A 17,081-nucleotide genomic window follows, 5' to 3' on the forward strand; every position below is an offset into this window, starting at 1 on the left:
TCATCTTCATTTTTAATCTTTTGTTTAATAGTTTTTGACAAATTGTCACAATAACAATTAAAAGACAATTTCAGCTTTGATTATTTGAATTTTGGTGTCATATGCAATTGAAAGTACTCCACATCTCTTTTCATTAATAAAAATGCATTTCGAACAAATATTAATGAAAGTTTTGATGTGAGCAAAAAAAACTATTATTTTATTTTCAGTAATGATCAATAGGTTTCAATGTTTCAAAAGCATTAATATAATCGCAGCATTGCTTCTTTTTTGCTTTTGATTCATGTGTTTAACGATAAAAGTGAGAACCACTGAAGTGATCTTTTGCTGTCAATTTTTTATTTTAATAAAACGAAAGAATTAATCAATATATAATTCGTTGGAGTGAAAGTGAATTGTTAGTGTTATGCAATTTTTAAGAAATAAAAAGGGTGTATGATTTATATTTTGGTATTCATTCATGAAAAGTTTCACTTGTTTTTTGTTTTATTTGAATGGAATTATGAATTATTAATTATTTATTGATAAAAATTTTTCTTGTTTTCCAGTGGAGATATTAGAACGCATGAACATATATGATTATTATTGAATCCAAATTTTTAAAGATGAGAAACTTCGATTGGAAAATTCACTTTGAATTTTGAAAAATAGATGGTGATAAGCAATATTGAATTTTTCTTAGAAATATTTCAAAAATTCATCTCATTTATTGACTTTTCTTTCGAATGAATTTCATTCAACAATTGAATAAAAATTACAGATATTGCATAAAATACCGGACATCGCACAAAATACCGGACAAGATCGTTTTCTCAATAACCACTCAAAGAGAAAATTTGATAATATTCCTCTAAAGATATCTTAACAATACAAACTCATTTGGCATATCAGACTTTCATTTCCGTGCAGACTGAATATTTAAAAAATAATTTTTAAAATTTCGGAGAATTAAGATTTTGAATTTCTCCGAAATTTTAAAAATTATTTTTTAAATATTCAGTCTGCACGGAAATGAAAGTCTGATATGCCAAATGAGTTTGTATTGTTAAGATATCTTTAGAGGAATATTATCAAATTTTCTCTTTGAGTGGTTATTGAGAAAACGATCTTGTCCGGTATTTTGTGCGATGTCCGGTATTTTATGTGATATCTGAATCTAACTCTTAGCAAAAACATTTCAAAGATGAACACACAGATAAAAGTGATGATTCAAAAATCAATCACTTATGATATTTTAAAATGATCATTATCTTTGAAAAATGCAATATAATGTTTCGTTTCACAGAATGAATCAATTTTTTTCGAAAAGTCACTTTTGTTAATTATTCATAATAAAAAATGTTGTCGTTTTTTAATAAAATTTCTGTTTTCTCTCTCGAAATTGCATCCAAATTGAAATATATATGCTGCTCTTTTTTGCAAACTGCAAAAGAAAATTACAAGGTTCATTGAGATTGGGCATTTTTTCATGAATTCTCACAATTAATTTGTTTTCCAAACAAACTCTTCCATTGAAAAAGGTAAAACATTTCAATGTTGTTATCATTGAATGGCTTACGTTTTGGAAATAATAAAGGTGCAAGTCCATTTCTATATCAAAAAAAATAATGATATGGATAATTCTTTTTGTAAAGTCGCAAATGTTTTATTTTCAAATAAAACAAAAATTTCATATTTCACTCAAAAATTTGTTAACATATACCAAAGGACATTAATAAGGAATCTATTTCTGGATGATGCAATTTTATTTATTCCAAAGAAGATTTGTGAGCAGAAATATTAACATGAGCAAAATATGAAAATTTTGGTTTATTTGAAAATTGAACATTTGCGACTTTTCAAAAAGAATTGCCCATATATTTATTCGAAACATTGATCTTATCAAGAACAACTTTTAAAAAAGGATAACTCATATGATGAACAATAATTTCACAAATATTTTTTCTCCAACAATTACATTTTGATTGAAAAATTTCAATTTCAAAATGAAATAGAATATTCAATAAATAAACGTTTTAAATAACGAGTGATTATAACTTGAACAATTGGAAAAATTATTAAGTTAACAAGAATGCGTTCCATAGAAAAAATTGCTACAAAGTTCCTACTCATAAGATAGAATTTTCGATATAATGAAACTTTTTTATCATTTTATTGTTAAGATAATTATTCTTTTGAACAGATTTTCCGATTACACAAATAAGTAAAAAAAAAACAAATGATTAACAATAAAATGAATCATTTTCCTCTTTCTTCCACAACATCTATTTATTAGATGTTAATTATGTATTAAATTTCAGATGTTCACTTATTTTTCATAATTAAAGAGTTATTTTATATACAATTAATGAAATCATCACATTAGCAATGATTTTTCAAAATTGAATCTTATCGATATCAACTAAAGAAACAAGTTTCTCAAAATAATAAATAACTAAATTAACATATGGGTGATTGCTTTTGTAATTATATTTTTTTTATAAAAATTTCGACTTTTATATTCACTTCGAATGCTTGTTGATGAATATGAAAAAAGTGAAAACTCCATTAAAAAACATCTCTCTTTTTCTTTCAAATCAAACTTTTTCATTAAAGACAATTAAGATGAATAAAACATATCAGTGAAAATTTTATTTTGGATTTCTCGAAATTTTCAAAATTATTGACACCATGAAAAAAGTTATGATTTCAAAAATTATCACCGATATTTCACATATTGGGTAAGTATTTTTGAAATCATAACTTTTTTCGAGGTGATACTTTTTCATTAATTGTTTGGTCTTTGTGAAGAAATATTGTGATCAATTTGAAAATTAATCACAACTGTTTTCGAACATATGCTTTAGCTTCAAAAACGATAAAAATTTCTTGAATAAGCCTTTTCAATTTTCAGAGTTTTTTTATTATTATTCAAAGGATATTTTCAAACCGAAAATTATGAAAGAAAAAATTTGTTGTCAAAAACAATCACCCAATATATATAAAGTTTAGTGTGTTTCAGCAAGATTGAATGTTTTTTTTTTAATTGAAATATTGTCTTGAAATTTGTTTTACAAAAATATAAATATTATATTTTAAGTGGACATGACATTTAAGTTTTTTTCTATTTTGTAATTCGACAAATTCATAATTTACTCCGACGTTAAACAGAATTAATTATTAAAATAGAATTTTCGAAACTCGTCGAACAATTTGAAAATTCACAAAAAATAGTTCAGGTTCAAAAAAGAGTTGTAATTAAATTACATGAAATGTTTTATCATTTTAAAAATTCCTAAAAAATTGAAATAAAAAAACAAATATTCTCACTATTTTAATTCAGAAAATTTATAAATAGCTTGTTTGGGTTTAAAAAAAAAATATTGGAAGACAACACACAAAAATAGAAAAAATTAAAACAGAGCTTCATTCCTTCATTCCGATAAGAAGAGAATGATTAAAATGATATTCAGTCAAATATTTCAAATCTTCGAAAAGGCTAGGTGCATAAGTTGGAGACGCAACAAATATTTCGCCAAGAAGTGATACGAGAGCACCAGAAGTCATTGATGCAAGAAGTGAAACTTGCTCTGGACAAGCTATAATGTGCGAAGAAAGAGGAAAAAGTGTCTGAATTGTTTCCGGCTTATCTGTTATGGCAGAAAAATAATTTCTATCTACCGAAAAAGGATTTTCAATGGTCTAAAAATTTTTTTTGTAATAAAATAAGAAAGAATTTCATCAAACTGTAGATGGAATTCCATTTTTCCGAGCAACATAAGATATTAAATCTTCAAGTACTGCTCTCAAACGAACTTGTCTTTTTTTCCAATTAGTAACTGTAGAAAGGGTAATTTCTGTTTGTTCCTCTGATGTTTTCCCAGTTTCAAGAGATGCATCTCTTAATGAATAAACAATAGGAGCTCCTTTTTTATAGTATAAAGTTACAAGATATGGTTCACATATCTCTTCTTTTGATGTTGGACTTGGAATGTTGACGGACACAACCAGTTCTTCTCTTCCACGAAGATAGAACTGAAAATGACGCAACCCAACGAGACTTCCAAAACGAAGAATATCCTTATGGAAATTTTCCATTTCACTTCAATAAATGATGAGACTTATTATCAAAGTTAGATGAAGGAAAAATTCAAGATCATGGACCATTTATTTTTTTTTGAGACAAATGTTTTCTTTAACAACGTGTATTTTTTATGAAGTTATTCGATACGTATCCTTTCATATATTTATATTGTAAAGCGAATGTTTTATATTTAAAAAATAATGAACTGCCTTTTCTTTGTAATTTTTTAATATTTTCTTCTTTATTCCAGAGAAACATTTATTTACGATGTGTGATGAAAAGCATAATACAATACTCATTTTAAGCAGAAAGCAATCAAGTCTCGTTGAGGCGTATGTTTTTTCTTTTTGAAATGAAGTTCATTGAAATGATGTGAAATGAGCTATAAATTAATGGCTAAGTCTCAGAGGAGGAGATATAAGGATAATAAGATCCCCACGCACGAACATAAGAGGATGATGCTTCTTTTGAGACTGGAAAATATGCATATATAATTTAAAAATTCACAAATAAATGTTAGAAAATTACTGAAAACAAACGTTTGCAATTTCTTCACCAGTTTCTGGATCCACATCAACAATGTTTATTGTTTCCTCTACATCAGAAAGCAAAATATTTAAATGCTGATCATAAGCCTGTTGAAAAAATATGAACAATTAAGGCTGAAAATGATACAAAAATAAAAGAAAATACGTGAAGCATTCCACGTAATTCACGCTCCCCTCTTAATTTGATGACAACTCTTTCGCTAAGAGAAAGCCTTATTAAATCTTATTTTGTGAATTAAAAAGATACAAATTATTATTGTGTTCAAAAGAAAATTTTCAGTTAAAAAAAGATTAATATTCAAATTTAATCAACAAACCAAGTGGCTCTCTAACGCTTTCATCGATTTTGTCCTCATTCTTTTGGGCATGCAAAGAGTTGGACATAAATGCAAAATAATTCAGATCGATATGCCCTTCATAAAAGAGATTTTTCAAGAAAAAAATAGCTAATTTTTTTGAAAAAATAAAAAATACAAATTAAACTGATACATAAAAACATTAGATTGGAATAAAAATTTCATTTTTGTGTGATTGAAATTTCAGGTGTTATAATGGTCAAGTTAATAAAATGAATTTAAAGATTCAATATTATGGAAAGACTTTTTCTCATAATAAATGATATTACGTTTGGAACGAATTAAAATTTGATTATCTGTATGAATTAGATAAAGTTGAAACTTAATGACAAAACGTGTATAACGTTATAAACACATATTTAAAGTATGTAAAGTAGATCAACTTTTAAAGTTGTGAAGATGGCAACTCCTTTGGATAAAAAAATTTCTGCTCTTGCAGAGAAATATACTCCTCTTGCAAGAGAGATATTAGCTGAATGCATCCGTATACCAGCTGATTATGTTGACAAATCTCCAGCAGAGGCTTGACAGTTTTAACTTTTTTGTATTATTTATGCCATTTATTTTAGGGTGGAGATCCAAGATGCGGTTTGAGCAATCACGAATATCCTCGAATTAAATACATGATGGACATGATTATAAAGCATGGAGCAGTTGAAAAGCCAGAAGATGTTTGCTTTGATGGATTTGGAAACCTTTCATGGGTTGTTGAAGATAAAGAAGATTCAACCCCAAGAGACAAAAAGAAAGTTGTGTATTTTGATGGACATACAGATACTGTAAATGCGCTTCGACCAGCATGGAGAGAGAAAATTGGAGGAATTGATTGCTATGATGGATTGATTGATCCAAAACACATCGATCGTAAGTTTCTCGAATCACAATTGGGCTATCTTCCACCAGACTCTGAATTTAATCATTGTATCTTTGGGCGTGGCTCAGCTGATCAACTTGCTGGAGTTGTTGGTGAAATTATTGCTTCAAAGATCATGCTTGAATTGAAAGCAGAAGGAGCTCTGAGAGGAGTTATCGTTAGATGCTATGGTACAGTTGCTGAAGAGGATAATGATGGAGGAGGGCCAATGTATGTCGTTAGGAAGGAGCTTCCAGGAGCAGGAGCTGATAAAATCCCAGATTGTGTCATCCATACCGAAGGTACTGGATGCTCTGAACTTGGTGCACTGGGTATTTATCGTGGACAGAGAGGCAGAATGCAAATTGAAGTTGATGTTATTGGTAAATCATGCCACGGTTCCATGCCTTGGATGGGAGTTAATCCTCTGGAGTTCGGATCGAACATCATTAAAGAGGCAAGAGAGAGATACGAAAAGGGAATTGGATTCAAGGATGATCCTTTCCTCGGAAAGGGAACACGTGTTGCATCAGATGCACGTCTTGCTACACCTTCTGATTGCGCTGTTCCAGAAAGATTCACATTCCGCTTTGATCGTCGTTTGACTGCTGGCGAGTCGCCAAAAGAAGCTGTTGCTGATGTTGAATCATTTGAATCAGTGAAGGCTGCTCGTGCTGCTGGGTGCACAGTCACTGTTTCTGTTCCTCGCTACACAGACCCATCATGGAAGGGAACACCACCAGACAACGACCAGATTTACATGTCGTGGGTTACTCCAGAAGATCACCCAGTTATCAAAGCTGCTGTTGAGTCATACAAGAGAGTGATTACTCCAGTTATTCCAGCATCACACAAGGAAACCAAAGAAGCCATCAAGAGAGAACCACGTGTTGCTCGCTGGATCTTCTCAACTGACGGTGTCGGATATCCTATCCCTGTTTCAGACACATCTATTGCTGTTACTCCTGCAAAGAAATGGGTGACAACTGGAGAATACAAACATCCAGCTATGTTCGGCTTTGGTGCAGGATATGAACAAAATACTCATAAGATTGGAGAATGGGTAGATGAGAGAGAAATTCAGCACGCCATTGCGCTGTATTCAAGATTCCCATCATTGTTTGCCGAAATTGATCCACCGCAATAAATCTTCTTTGGTTAGACATTTTTTATAGAAAAAATTCGGCTGATGAAGAAAAATAATGAAAACAGATATTTAAGTTATTGAGATAACATCTTTTATAAGCATTCATTTTTCGTTTAATTACTTTTTACTATTTTTTACGTGTTGTCAACAGATGAATATAATATATTTATATATATGTGAAACATGATTGTTTATTTTTCAAAATAGGAATAATTTCTTCTTTCAGAGAGATTGTTTCAAAGGATTTTAATGTTATGCTTAAAGGACAATTTTTAATTGAATTTTGTAATGATACATATCTTAAATGAATAAGTAAAAACTACTTTTAAATTGTCTGACTGAATACTTTAACTAAAAAATGTCCACAAAATAATAAAATATTAATTGTAAATAAACCGAATTATCATTAAAAAAACAATATTGCAAAAATTAAAATATATAATGCATTATCGAAGGAAATACTAACAATGTTGCTTTCGTCTTTAAACAAAAAAATTGTTAAACAAAGAACTTAATTTGAAAAAAAAATTCACTTATCATGAAATACAAATTTAAGGAAACATAAAAATATCAAAATTTGTTAGGAAATGTATTGTAATGTTGGAATTTCGAGTTATACTTTCGGTTGATAGCTTCTAGAATAATTAATCCAGAAATTGTCAAAATGACGACACATGAACCAAAGTAAAGACAAAATGAAATTTCTTTCTTCATGTGACCATTACCGGTGGATGGATTACTCGATTCCTTATTCATAATATGCCCATTTGGTTTGACACCTGCTTCAAGATCCATCGTTTTTTGTTTCTTAATTTGTTCTGAAGAATGTCGAACGTCTTCGAGTACATCAATGAAATAATTGGAAGTTCGATCATGAACACACAACGTGAAACAAAAAATTACGACGAATTGCAACAACATAGCATTTCACGGTCAAATCACTTAAACTCTCCCTTTATTATCTAATTATTCCGTTCCTTATCGTTTCCAAAAAAAATGGGTCAAAATATCTCAATGTTCGAAAATAATAATAATAAAATAATGATAATTTATTTGAAACAAAAAAATGAAACAAAATATTCAAATTGATAAATGGTTATAGTGGTCAATATAAAAACTCAATACTTTGAGCGAATTTTTAATTGAAGTGAATCTAAATAATCTTCAAACGACGCCCATACATCAGTGGTGGGAGTCTGATCATTACTAGAAAAATCATTTTGTTGTTGTTGTTGTTGCGTCTGTTGCTGCTCATCTTGCTTGTTCAAAGAAGGTTTCCACCAGCCAAACATATTTTTCACTCCCTTTGCCACTGCCCCCGACAACCCAAACGTTACAGCATTCATTCCCTTCCCCAACCACCCCAATCCAATCGGAAGCACCCCTCCTTTCCCCTCTTTCTCTTCCTCCCCCTTCTTCTTCCCTCCCTTCTTCCCCCACCTGCCCCCTTTCTCCCCTTCCCTCAAAAGCATATCCAGTTTCTCTCTCTCGGACAAAATCGGCCGCGTCGGAGAAATTCGGACCAAACGAGAAAGCAGAAAACGCTCTGAATTTGTGCCCGGGATGATCCAGCGGAAGCGCGGAGGGAACACACGGCCTCTGCACAGCAGCCTGGCTGTGTTGTGCAAAGAGACGCTGGAGCGGATGATTTCGCGGCAGAAGAGGAAAGGGTAGTGCTGGGGGGTGAGGAGGAGTGGGGTCCAGGTGAAGGGAGAGGAGGAGGAGGAAGAAGAAGAAGGCAAAGGTTGATTGCCATCAGCAGCAGCAGCAGCAGTTGTGCTAGTAGCAATGGAAGTGCCTTTGTTGAGGTTATATTCAGACAGAGAAGCATCAGATGAATCACTCATGTCACCTTCAACTTCTGCTTCTGCTTCTGCATCATCATCATCGTAATCATAAGCATCATCATTGTCATCTTCTTCTTTATTTCCACTTTCATCTTCAACAGCATTTTCACTTCCTCCTTTATTTCTGCTGCCATTTTGTTTCGTTCCCTTCTTCTTCTTCTTCTTCTTCCCCTTCTCCTTCCTGTTCTTCTCCCTTTCCCTTTCCCTCTCCTTCTCCTTCCTCTCCCTCATCCTCCTCCTCCTCTCCCTCCTCCTCCTCTCCTCGTCCGCCCTCAGCAGCATCATCTGCTGTCTCCTCAGCTGAATCGCATTCACCTTCTCCATCAGTTTCCCTGTCCTCCTCACCGCCCCGCCCAGCCACAGAAGGATTTCGCTGCCTTCGTCGATGATGGCGTCGCTGTGGATGTCGAGCGCTTCGAACGACGCCAGCTGCTCTGTGACACTCAGACGCACACACACACGCTGCGTGAGGGTGTGGACGGGGCAGGTGGGGAGAGGAGGAGGGGGGGAGGAAGAGGAGGAAGAAGAAGAATGAGAAGAAGAAGAAGAAGAAGAAGAAGATGATGATGATGACGAAGATAACAAATTAGCATTTTCTTGAGCATAGTTTCTTATTTGACTGAAAGGAAATCCTTGTTTCAAGCCAAACCCATCTTCACTTTGTGAAGAAGAAGAAGAAGAAGAAGAAGAAGAAGAAGATGTTTGACTCATTCCAGACGCCAACACTGACGAAAACATTCGTTGTGGAAGGATATTTTCATTTCTTTGATTGTTTTTCAATTGTTTATTTGAACTTATTAATGAATCATTTTCTGTGTTAGAAACAATTTTCTGCCGAACTGGAATGGATTGCCTATAAAAATGCGATGCTAACCACGATGGATCATTCCACCGCTGTTTTGCTTGATTCATTCGTTTTGCTGCTTCTTTCCTTTTCTCAGTGATTTTTGAACTCGTTTTGCTTCCTCTTCCAACAGAAGATGATGAAATAGATAAAGAAGAACAAACATATCCTTCTGTATTTTCTTTTCCTTTTCCACGTTCTTCTTCTTCTTCTTCTTCATATTTTTCTTTCTCATCTTCTCCCTCTTCTTCTTTCTCTTCCTTTTCTCCATCTTCACCATTTCTTTCATTCTCTCCATTCTGCTCCACAAACCACCTCATCTCCCTCTCCTCCTCCCCCATCCTCCCCATCATCCACTCCTCTTTCTCCTCAATCGTCAGCCTCCCCGCCCCAAAATCTGCTCCCGGGTGGCAGCTCTCCATCGCCACAGCCACTTCCCCTTCTTCATCGCCCACCCGATACATCCTCGGCAGAAGCACCCTCTCTGCTACACCTTCTTCCCCATCCACAAACAGCATCCGCTCAAACTGCTTCTCGTCCTCGCTCCCTTGCTTCACCCCAGCCACCCTGCTCCGTCCAATGCAGAACAGCAGAAAGGGTACTATCTTCATAAAAGGGAACAACGTATGCACACGCGCCACGGGGAGTGCGAGGGAAAGCTGATCAACAGGCAGAAGACGGCCAAACATGAATGTGGGTGAGCGGTTGAAGAGGTCTTTGAAAGAAGAAGGGAAGCGACTCCGCCCGCCACGGCGCTCCCACAGCTGCAGGGCGGAGGATGGGATTGTTCGGGTGTCGGAGAAAGAAGAAGAAGAAGAGGAGGAGGAGGAGGAAGAAGAAGAAGAAGATGATGATGAAGAAGCAGATACAAGCAATGCTGCTGAGTAGTTTGATGGGAGCAGCTCAGAAAAAGCAGATTGGATGAAAGAAAGAAGAAGCGAGTCGATTCGTGCGACCAGCTCGTTTGTGCGGAGTTTGATTGAATAAGAAGGGAGATAAACAGAATGGAAAGGGCGCTCAATGATGTGATAGAAACCAGAGGAAGAGATGTGGATGCGGGGGTGGCGGAGGAGGGAGATGGAAGAGGAAGAGGAAGAAGAGGAAGAAGAGGAGGAATAAATTGAACGTGAAGAACGAGAAGAAGAGGAAGAAGATGAAGGCGATATAATTTTATTGTAAAGTGCAGTAACATTCGGGTTAATGCAATGATTTCCGATTTTGTTAAGAAAGTCTCCGTCATGCTGCGATTTGAATAAATAAGCGCCTTTTTCGTCTTCTTCTTCTTCCTCTGCTGACTCCAACGCCAACACATCTCCACTATCATCATCGTCTCCATCATCTTCATCATCATCGCTATCATTATCATCATCATCATCATCTTCTCTTTCTCCATTCACTTTGTGTTTTCTGTTATTTCTTCTGTTGCCGTTCCCACTCTCTAAACTCCTATTTCCACTTTGTGTGTTCATCCTTCCAGTTAAAATTCCTCCTCTCCCTCCTTTTTGCCTGTTTTGCTTGTTAACACCAGAAGAAGAAGAGGAGGAAGAAGAAGGATCAAGAAGAAGAGAATTGAGTGAAGGAGATTCAGACAGAAGATGAGCAACGCTTTGATCAACTGATACTGGCACATCAGACGATGAACGAATACTTGCAGAAGAAGAAGAAGAAATAGAAGAAGAAGAAGAAGAGGAAGAAGAAGAAGGCAATGAAGAAGAATTCTCCACTCCAACACCTATCCCACCCCCTCCATACCCTCTCCTGCCCCTCTTCCCTTTCTCCGGGTCTTCCATTGCCACAAACGAGAAAGCCGGCGAATACAGCGACGCCACAAAGCTCCTCACAATCCCCACAGCCGTCGCCATCGGCGCAATGTGATTGACACACGTGTCCACCGACTTCACCACAGGAACCGAAAAATTTCGCACTTTCACCACTCTCTTGTTGCTCTGCGCTGAAATGTAAGACAGAGCCACTTGCAGTGTGCATTGTGTCGGGTTCAGAACGGCCTCTCTTCGGATCGTGTCTGATAGGACGATCTCGTCAAAGTGCTTGTCTCGCTTCCGCTGGTCAAACAAAAGCTCAAATTCTTCATCCAGAAACTCCCGCTGCCGCTGCCGCTCGGCTTCAATGCGTTTTCTTTCTTCTTCTTCTCTTTCTCTTTCTCTTTGTATTTCTCTTTCTCTTTCTTTCTCTCTTTCCATTTCTCTTTCTCTTTCTTCTTCTTTCTCTTTCATCATTTGTTCTTCATTGTTTTCTTTGTTTGTGTCAAGAGATGAAGAAGCAACAGAAGGAACAACAGAAATTGCACTGTCTGCCTCTGTGTCTCGTGGAAGATTCATATCCACTTCAGATTTAACTCCAACTTCAGAAGAAGAAGAAGATGATGATGAGGAAGAAGAAGAAGAAGATGATGATGAAATGGAAGAAGAAGAAGAAGAAAAAGGAATAAAAGAAGAAGAAGAACTTGATGACGATGATGATGACAAATACGTTTGTGATGATGATGCTAAAGGAGAAGGAGGTTGACAAACTTCCATTTCATTCTGGTTATGTGTCTGTTGAAGGGAATCAAGCTGAAGCTGCTGAGAAGGTTCTAACGAAGTGTGATAGTCTGCTTTTGATTCAGAATTCTGTAGAGAAGAAGAAAAAGGAGGAGAAAAAGGAGGATTGGAAGAAGAAGAAGAAGAAGAAGAAGAAGAAGAAGATGTGATAACATTATTCTTTTCCTCTTTACCTTCAATGTTATTTGTTTCTCTATGTGTTGATTCCAAAGAAGGCGCAGAAATATCAGAAATATCAGAAGCAGAAGCAGAAGAAGAAGAAGTGAGGATGTTTGAAGTGATAGAAAGTGGCTCATCGAGTTGTGGAGTGGGTGGACCGTGTGCAAGATGAGATGGAAGAGAAGGAGAAGAAGAGGAAGAAGAAGAAGATGATGAAGTGGAAGAAGAAGACGAAGAAACAGATTGATCTTTTCTTCTTGTCGAGCGATGAAGCGGAGAAGAAGGCGAATGCTGAAGCGATGAATGAGATGCAGAAGAAGCAAGGTGCCTGGCAAGAGGAGGGGAAGGAGGAAAAGTTGAGACAGAACTTTGGAGTGAATTGCCAGCGGGGGAAGAAAGAAGAGGAAGGGTGGCGATGGAAGAAGAGGAAGAGCGGTGGAGACGAGGAGAACTGGAGCTTTTGGAGAGAGAAGTGGGAGAGTGGGGGAAGGAAGGAGAGGAAGAGGAAGAAGAAGATGCTGAAGGTATAACAGAAGTAGCTATTTCATTATTTCCTGGTTGTATTTGTGACTTATCAATTTCTTCATCACCATCATCAAAATGAGCATCTTTTTTCCCTTCTTCATTCTCTTGCAAAGGCTCCGGTTTCTCACAAACTTCTTCCATTTCCTCTGCTTCTGCTGCCTCTTTCTGTGGCTCTTCTTCAAACACCCCAAAATCATCTGCCACTTCACAATTATCCTTGTTTTGACTGTTTTGACTGTTTTTGCTGTTTATTTGATTGTTTTCTTCTTCTTCTTCCCCAGCCATCCAAAGTGCTTCATCTGCATAGAAACCTCCATTTCCATTGCCTTCTTCATCATCCTCATCCTCCTCATCTTCTTCTTCCTCATCATCATCAAACTCATCAAACCCGTCCCCTTTCCCATTCCCATTCCCACTCCCTCCACCCTTCCCCTCCCTCTTCCTCCTCCTCCTCATCTGCCTCCTCCCGTACTCCTCCATCAGCATCTCCATCTCACTCGCTGTAGACGTCGACGACGAATCGTCTGCATCCAAATACGGATGGCTGAACTGCCTCTGCCGCTGCCTCCACATCTCCCTCGCCTGCCGCTGCCTCTCCCTCCGCTTCTTCAGCCGCCTCAAATTCTGTGCATTGATAAACTGCATCGAATAATACCTTCCAGAGTCCAAGCTGGGAGCCTGCGACTGCACAGAAAGAGTGAGCTCTGTGTTTCTGTGCAAAGAGAGCAGAGAAACAAGCGCCACGCTTTTGTCAACAGACAGCTTCTGCTTCAGCAAACAGCCCCCGCCTCCACTGCCCACAATCTGTGTGATGCCGAAGGGAGGAGAAACACGAATGAGGAGGCGGGCAGAGAAGCCGAGCAAAGAACGGCGGAGGAGAAAGACCAGCTGCTCAGTGAGGAGGGAGCGAGAGAGGCTGGCGCTGCGGAGGAGGACGGAGGGCTTGCAGTATTGCTGGAGGAAGGAGAGGGAGAAAGATGGGGGTGAAGAAGAAGAAGAAGAAGAGGATGTTTGTGATGATCCTTGAAATGAAGAAGAGGATGAGGAGGAAGAGTTTGAAATGCCAGTTGATCGAGAGGAAGAAGAAGAAGAAGAAGATTGAAGTGCTTCTGAAGTGTTAACATTCTTCTGTTGCTGTAGTTGTTGTGCCCTCACAATCTGTGCCTGTAACTGTGCTGTGTATGAAATGACTGCATCCAACGCCGCATCTTCCTCTTCTGTCTTGTTTCCCATCCCTTTCTCTCCTCTTCCCCTTTCTCCTTCTTTCCCTCTCTCTTTCTCTTTTATCTTCCCCTTTCCTTTCACATTCACCCCAACCCCCTTCTTCGCTTTCCCCATCTCCTTCTCCTTCCCTTTCCCCCTCAGCTCCACTTTCTTCCTCTCCCACTCTCTTTCCTTGTCCAGTTCTTTCTTCCACTCCACATTCATCCCCAGCCCCTTCTGCTCTTCTTCCTCCATCTCCAGCTTCTCATAGTCCAACCGCACAATCTCATCACTCGAAGATAGCAGAACAATCCGTCCTTCGCAGTTCGAGTGGAGAAAACGAAGCGTTGGCAAGCCAAAATCCTTGTTCCCCACACAAAACACATTGAGGGAGATTCCAAGCTTCGATGCACGCAGACCCAGGCTGTGGTAGAATGTGACGGAGAGAGGAGAGAAACGAGAGAAAGGGGCAGGAGCGTTGGTGGGGATGAGGAGGACGGCAGAGGCTGAGGAGGAGGAAGAAGAAGAAGAAGAAGAAGAGATGGGAGAAGAAGAAAAAGAAGAAGAGGAATATGGATTGGGGAGAGGAGAAGGAGATGTCTGAGTTGATTGAGATGGTTGAGATGGATGAGGTGATTGTGATGCAGTGGATGAATTGGGTGAATTGGGTGTGGGTTGTGAGTGTTGTGAAGAGGGAATAAGAGAAGAAGAAGAAGAAGAAGAAGCAGAAGCAGAAGCAGAAGCAGAAGAAGAGGAGGAGGAAGAGGAAGAAGATGGAGGAAGAAGCTGTTGATGTGAAGAGGATGAGATAGCGACAGAAGTTGAATTATCATTGTTCATAACAGAAGCATTTGAAGTGATCACAGAAGAAGAAGAAGAAGAAGAAGAAGATGTTGACGTTGTTGTGGCAAGCCCTTCAATAAGCGTCGGATCCAAAATCCTTCCTTCAGCTCCTCCTTTTCCTTCCTTTCCTTTCTGTTTGTTTTGTGTCTTCATCATCTTTCTCGGAAGTCTGATCGGATTTGCTCTTTTCACCACATCCGTCTTCACTCTCTTTTTTCTCCTTCGCTTCGTCTTCATCTTCATCTCCCCATCTTCAAAGACCCAATACTTCCCTTCTCTCCCATTGTCAGAATCTGACTCATCATACATCCCACCCCCACCCCCACCCATACCCCCAGCGCCTTTCTTCTTCGGCTTCTTTATTCCCATTGCTTCGCTGTCAATCTCCCCACTCCTCACAATCACATCATCAACAACATCTTCTTCCTCTTCATCGTCTGCTTCGCTATCATAATCATATTCATCATCACCTTCTTCTTTTCCTTTCCCTCCTCCATCAACCCCATCACGCCCATTTTTCCCTGCTTTGCCTCTCAGCGCTGCCTTTTCCTTCTCCATCACTTTAACCTCCTTTCTCCACTTCTCTCTCTCCAGCTGCTCTTCTTCTCTCCTCTTCTTCTCCTCTTTCCTCTTCTCCACAATCCGCAGCCACTCGGGATCATCTATCGCATACCCTTTCACCGGCGTCGTTGTCCGGATCGTGCCACACACAGACCCCACACCAAAATTCGGGGCGCCTGCTGTAAACAGAAGCAGCGTGCCCCTCCTCAGCCGCTGCGGATGGAATGAAGGAGTATTTTTGAATGTGGGAGGTGGAGGGATAACGCGAGAAGAATTCCCAGTTTCCTGCAGCTTCTCCCATTCTGCTAGTTTCTGGCTTCGCATGCGCTCTTTCCACTCGTCGACAGGTGTCACTGAGATGAGCGGGGCGACATTTGGATTTGTGAGCACAAAATCAGACAGAACATAATACGCATCAATAACATCCAGTGCAAGCACAAGAGCATTTCCAGTGCACCGCCACTGCATCTTTTGGCTGCTTTCCTCAGAATCTGCCAGGCGGATGCAATCCATTACAGCAGCGGAGACACACTCAGCAGCAAAGGGCAGAGAAATGAAGAAGTCGGAGATTGACTGGCAGATATGGAGAACGAGGGGAGAGAGGAAGGACGAGGCCGACGAAGACTCCAGCGGAGGAAGCAGAGGCACGTCTGGCGGACGCGGTGGAAAGTCGATTGACAAAAAGCCGTCTGCATGCTTGGTGATGAAGGAGCCTGCTGCTACAAGTTGCTGAGTAGACACCTGCTGGAGAAGATGATACGGATATGTTGATCGGAACGTGGTGAAATCTCGTGAAGTGAACTCAACAAATGGAGGAGAAAATCCATCGGCAGATTGCTCATATTGCTTTGGAGAAAACTTTCCGAGCTGATAAAGCCTCACATGTTCTCCGAATGAAAGAAGAGCAACTTTTGTATGAAGCTGTAAACTGTTCATTGACTTCAAAATGGAAACTAATATGTTTCTTAATTCGGATGCTTTTAATGTGAGATCGATTACGTACACTACCAATGGAGAATATCCTGGCGTTGAAGGAGAATGAGAAATTCTTTGCAGAAATGGAGGAAGAACGCATTCAAAAGAAGAAGAGGTTAATTCTTCATAATCTCTGGCAATTTGATTAGAAACTTTTCTTTTTGTTTGGGGATCTAGATTTTTTAAGATTTGACGAGAATGAGGAAGTGAATTGATACATTTACAGAAAACACATTCCCATTTGTGAGGTGGAAGCTTTTGTTCTGGTTCAGCATCTCCTAGCGGTTTATAAAATTTTAATAATCAGAAATAAAATAATGACATCGTCAGTTTGGTTATATGTCAAACAAACCTCTTTGTTTATGAGGTTGAGCATAAAAAGCTCCACAGTACTTACATCGAAGGGGTTTTCTTCCCTTAATCTTGCAGCATGAGCTTTCTGTAAGATTTTCAGTTCTAAGAAATACGTGATGAGGCCCTAAATGGCTCAGAGCCCCAAAAGAATGATCCGAACAAAAAATCCCCGAAAACATCAAATAAGTTCTGGTAAAGATCTAAAAAGATTTTTTCAAAAATCATTGATAATTTTGTATATG

The 17,081-nt window shown here is 38.1% G+C and overlaps 4 protein-coding genes across 4 annotated transcripts; 1 reads left to right on the forward strand and 3 right to left on the reverse strand.

Moving 5' to 3' along the window:
- Positions 1 to 3,317: 3,317 nt before the first annotated feature.
- MONOS_4778 (uncharacterized protein) lies at positions 3,318 to 4,140 on the reverse strand. Its single transcript, XM_067874876.1, has 2 exons — positions 3,727 to 4,140; positions 3,318 to 3,681 (listed from the first exon to the last, which is right to left on the reverse strand). The coding sequence occupies exons 1-2, from the start codon at positions 4,075 to 4,077 to the stop codon at positions 3,406 to 3,408; spliced, it is 627 nt and encodes a 208-aa protein (XP_067721366.1). The 5' UTR covers positions 4,078 to 4,140; the 3' UTR covers positions 3,318 to 3,405.
- A 133-nt stretch (positions 4,141 to 4,273) lies between these two features.
- Positions 4,274 to 5,422, reverse strand: MONOS_4779 (U6 snRNA-associated Sm-like protein LSm3). Its single transcript, XM_067874877.1, has 4 exons — positions 4,929 to 5,422; positions 4,757 to 4,833; positions 4,603 to 4,698; positions 4,274 to 4,536 (listed from the first exon to the last, which is right to left on the reverse strand). The coding sequence occupies exons 1-4, from the start codon at positions 4,993 to 4,995 to the stop codon at positions 4,453 to 4,455; spliced, it is 324 nt and encodes a 107-aa protein (XP_067721367.1). The 5' UTR covers positions 4,996 to 5,422; the 3' UTR covers positions 4,274 to 4,452.
- Positions 5,337 to 7,171, forward strand: MONOS_4780 (putative M20/M25/M40 family metallo-hydrolase). Its single transcript, XM_067874879.1, has 2 exons — positions 5,337 to 5,489; positions 5,537 to 7,171. Exons 1-2 carry the CDS (start codon positions 5,367 to 5,369, stop codon positions 6,965 to 6,967), a joined length of 1,554 nt encoding a protein of 517 aa, XP_067721368.1. The 5' UTR covers positions 5,337 to 5,366; the 3' UTR covers positions 6,968 to 7,171.
- An 807-nt stretch (positions 7,172 to 7,978) lies between these two features.
- MONOS_4781 (uncharacterized protein) lies at positions 7,979 to 17,018 on the reverse strand (the record flags this gene model as incomplete). Its single annotated transcript, XM_067874880.1, has 2 exons — positions 7,979 to 16,763; positions 16,838 to 17,018. 2 exons carry the CDS (start codon positions 17,016 to 17,018, stop codon positions 8,086 to 8,088), a joined length of 8,859 nt encoding a protein of 2,952 aa, XP_067721369.1. The 3' UTR covers positions 7,979 to 8,085.
- Positions 17,019 to 17,081: the final 63 nt, after the last annotated feature.

This window comes from Monocercomonoides exilis, assembly GCF_001643675.1.
Source record: "Monocercomonoides exilis strain PA203 chromosome Unknown scaffold47-789622, whole genome shotgun sequence".
In the NCBI taxonomy this organism is placed as follows: domain Eukaryota; phylum Preaxostyla; order Oxymonadida; family Polymastigidae; genus Monocercomonoides; species Monocercomonoides exilis.

Coding starts and splice junctions, on each gene's coding strand:
- MONOS_4780 (XM_067874879.1), top strand. CDS start 5,367: ATGGCAACTCCTTTGGATAAAAAAATTTCTGCTCTTGCAGAGAAATAT. Junction 5,490..5,536: donor TTGACAAATCTCCAGCAGAG/GCTTGACAGTTT, acceptor CATTTATTTTAG/GGTGGAGATCCAAGATGCGG.
- MONOS_4778 (XM_067874876.1), bottom strand. CDS start 4,077: ATGGAAAATTTCCATAAGGATATTCTTCGTTTTGGAAGTCTCGTTGGG. Junction 3,682..3,726: donor AAAATGGAATTCCATCTACA/GTTTGATGAAAT, acceptor AAAAATTTTTAG/ACCATTGAAAATCCTTTTTC.
- MONOS_4779 (XM_067874877.1), bottom strand. CDS start 4,995: ATGTCCAACTCTTTGCATGCCCAAAAGAATGAGGACAAAATCGATGAA. Junction 4,699..4,756: donor AATTACGTGGAATGCTTCAC/GTATTTTCTTTT, acceptor TTTTTTCAACAG/GCTTATGATCAGCATTTAAA. Junction 4,537..4,602: donor CTGGTGAAGAAATTGCAAAC/GTTTGTTTTCAG, acceptor CATATTTTCCAG/TCTCAAAAGAAGCATCATCC.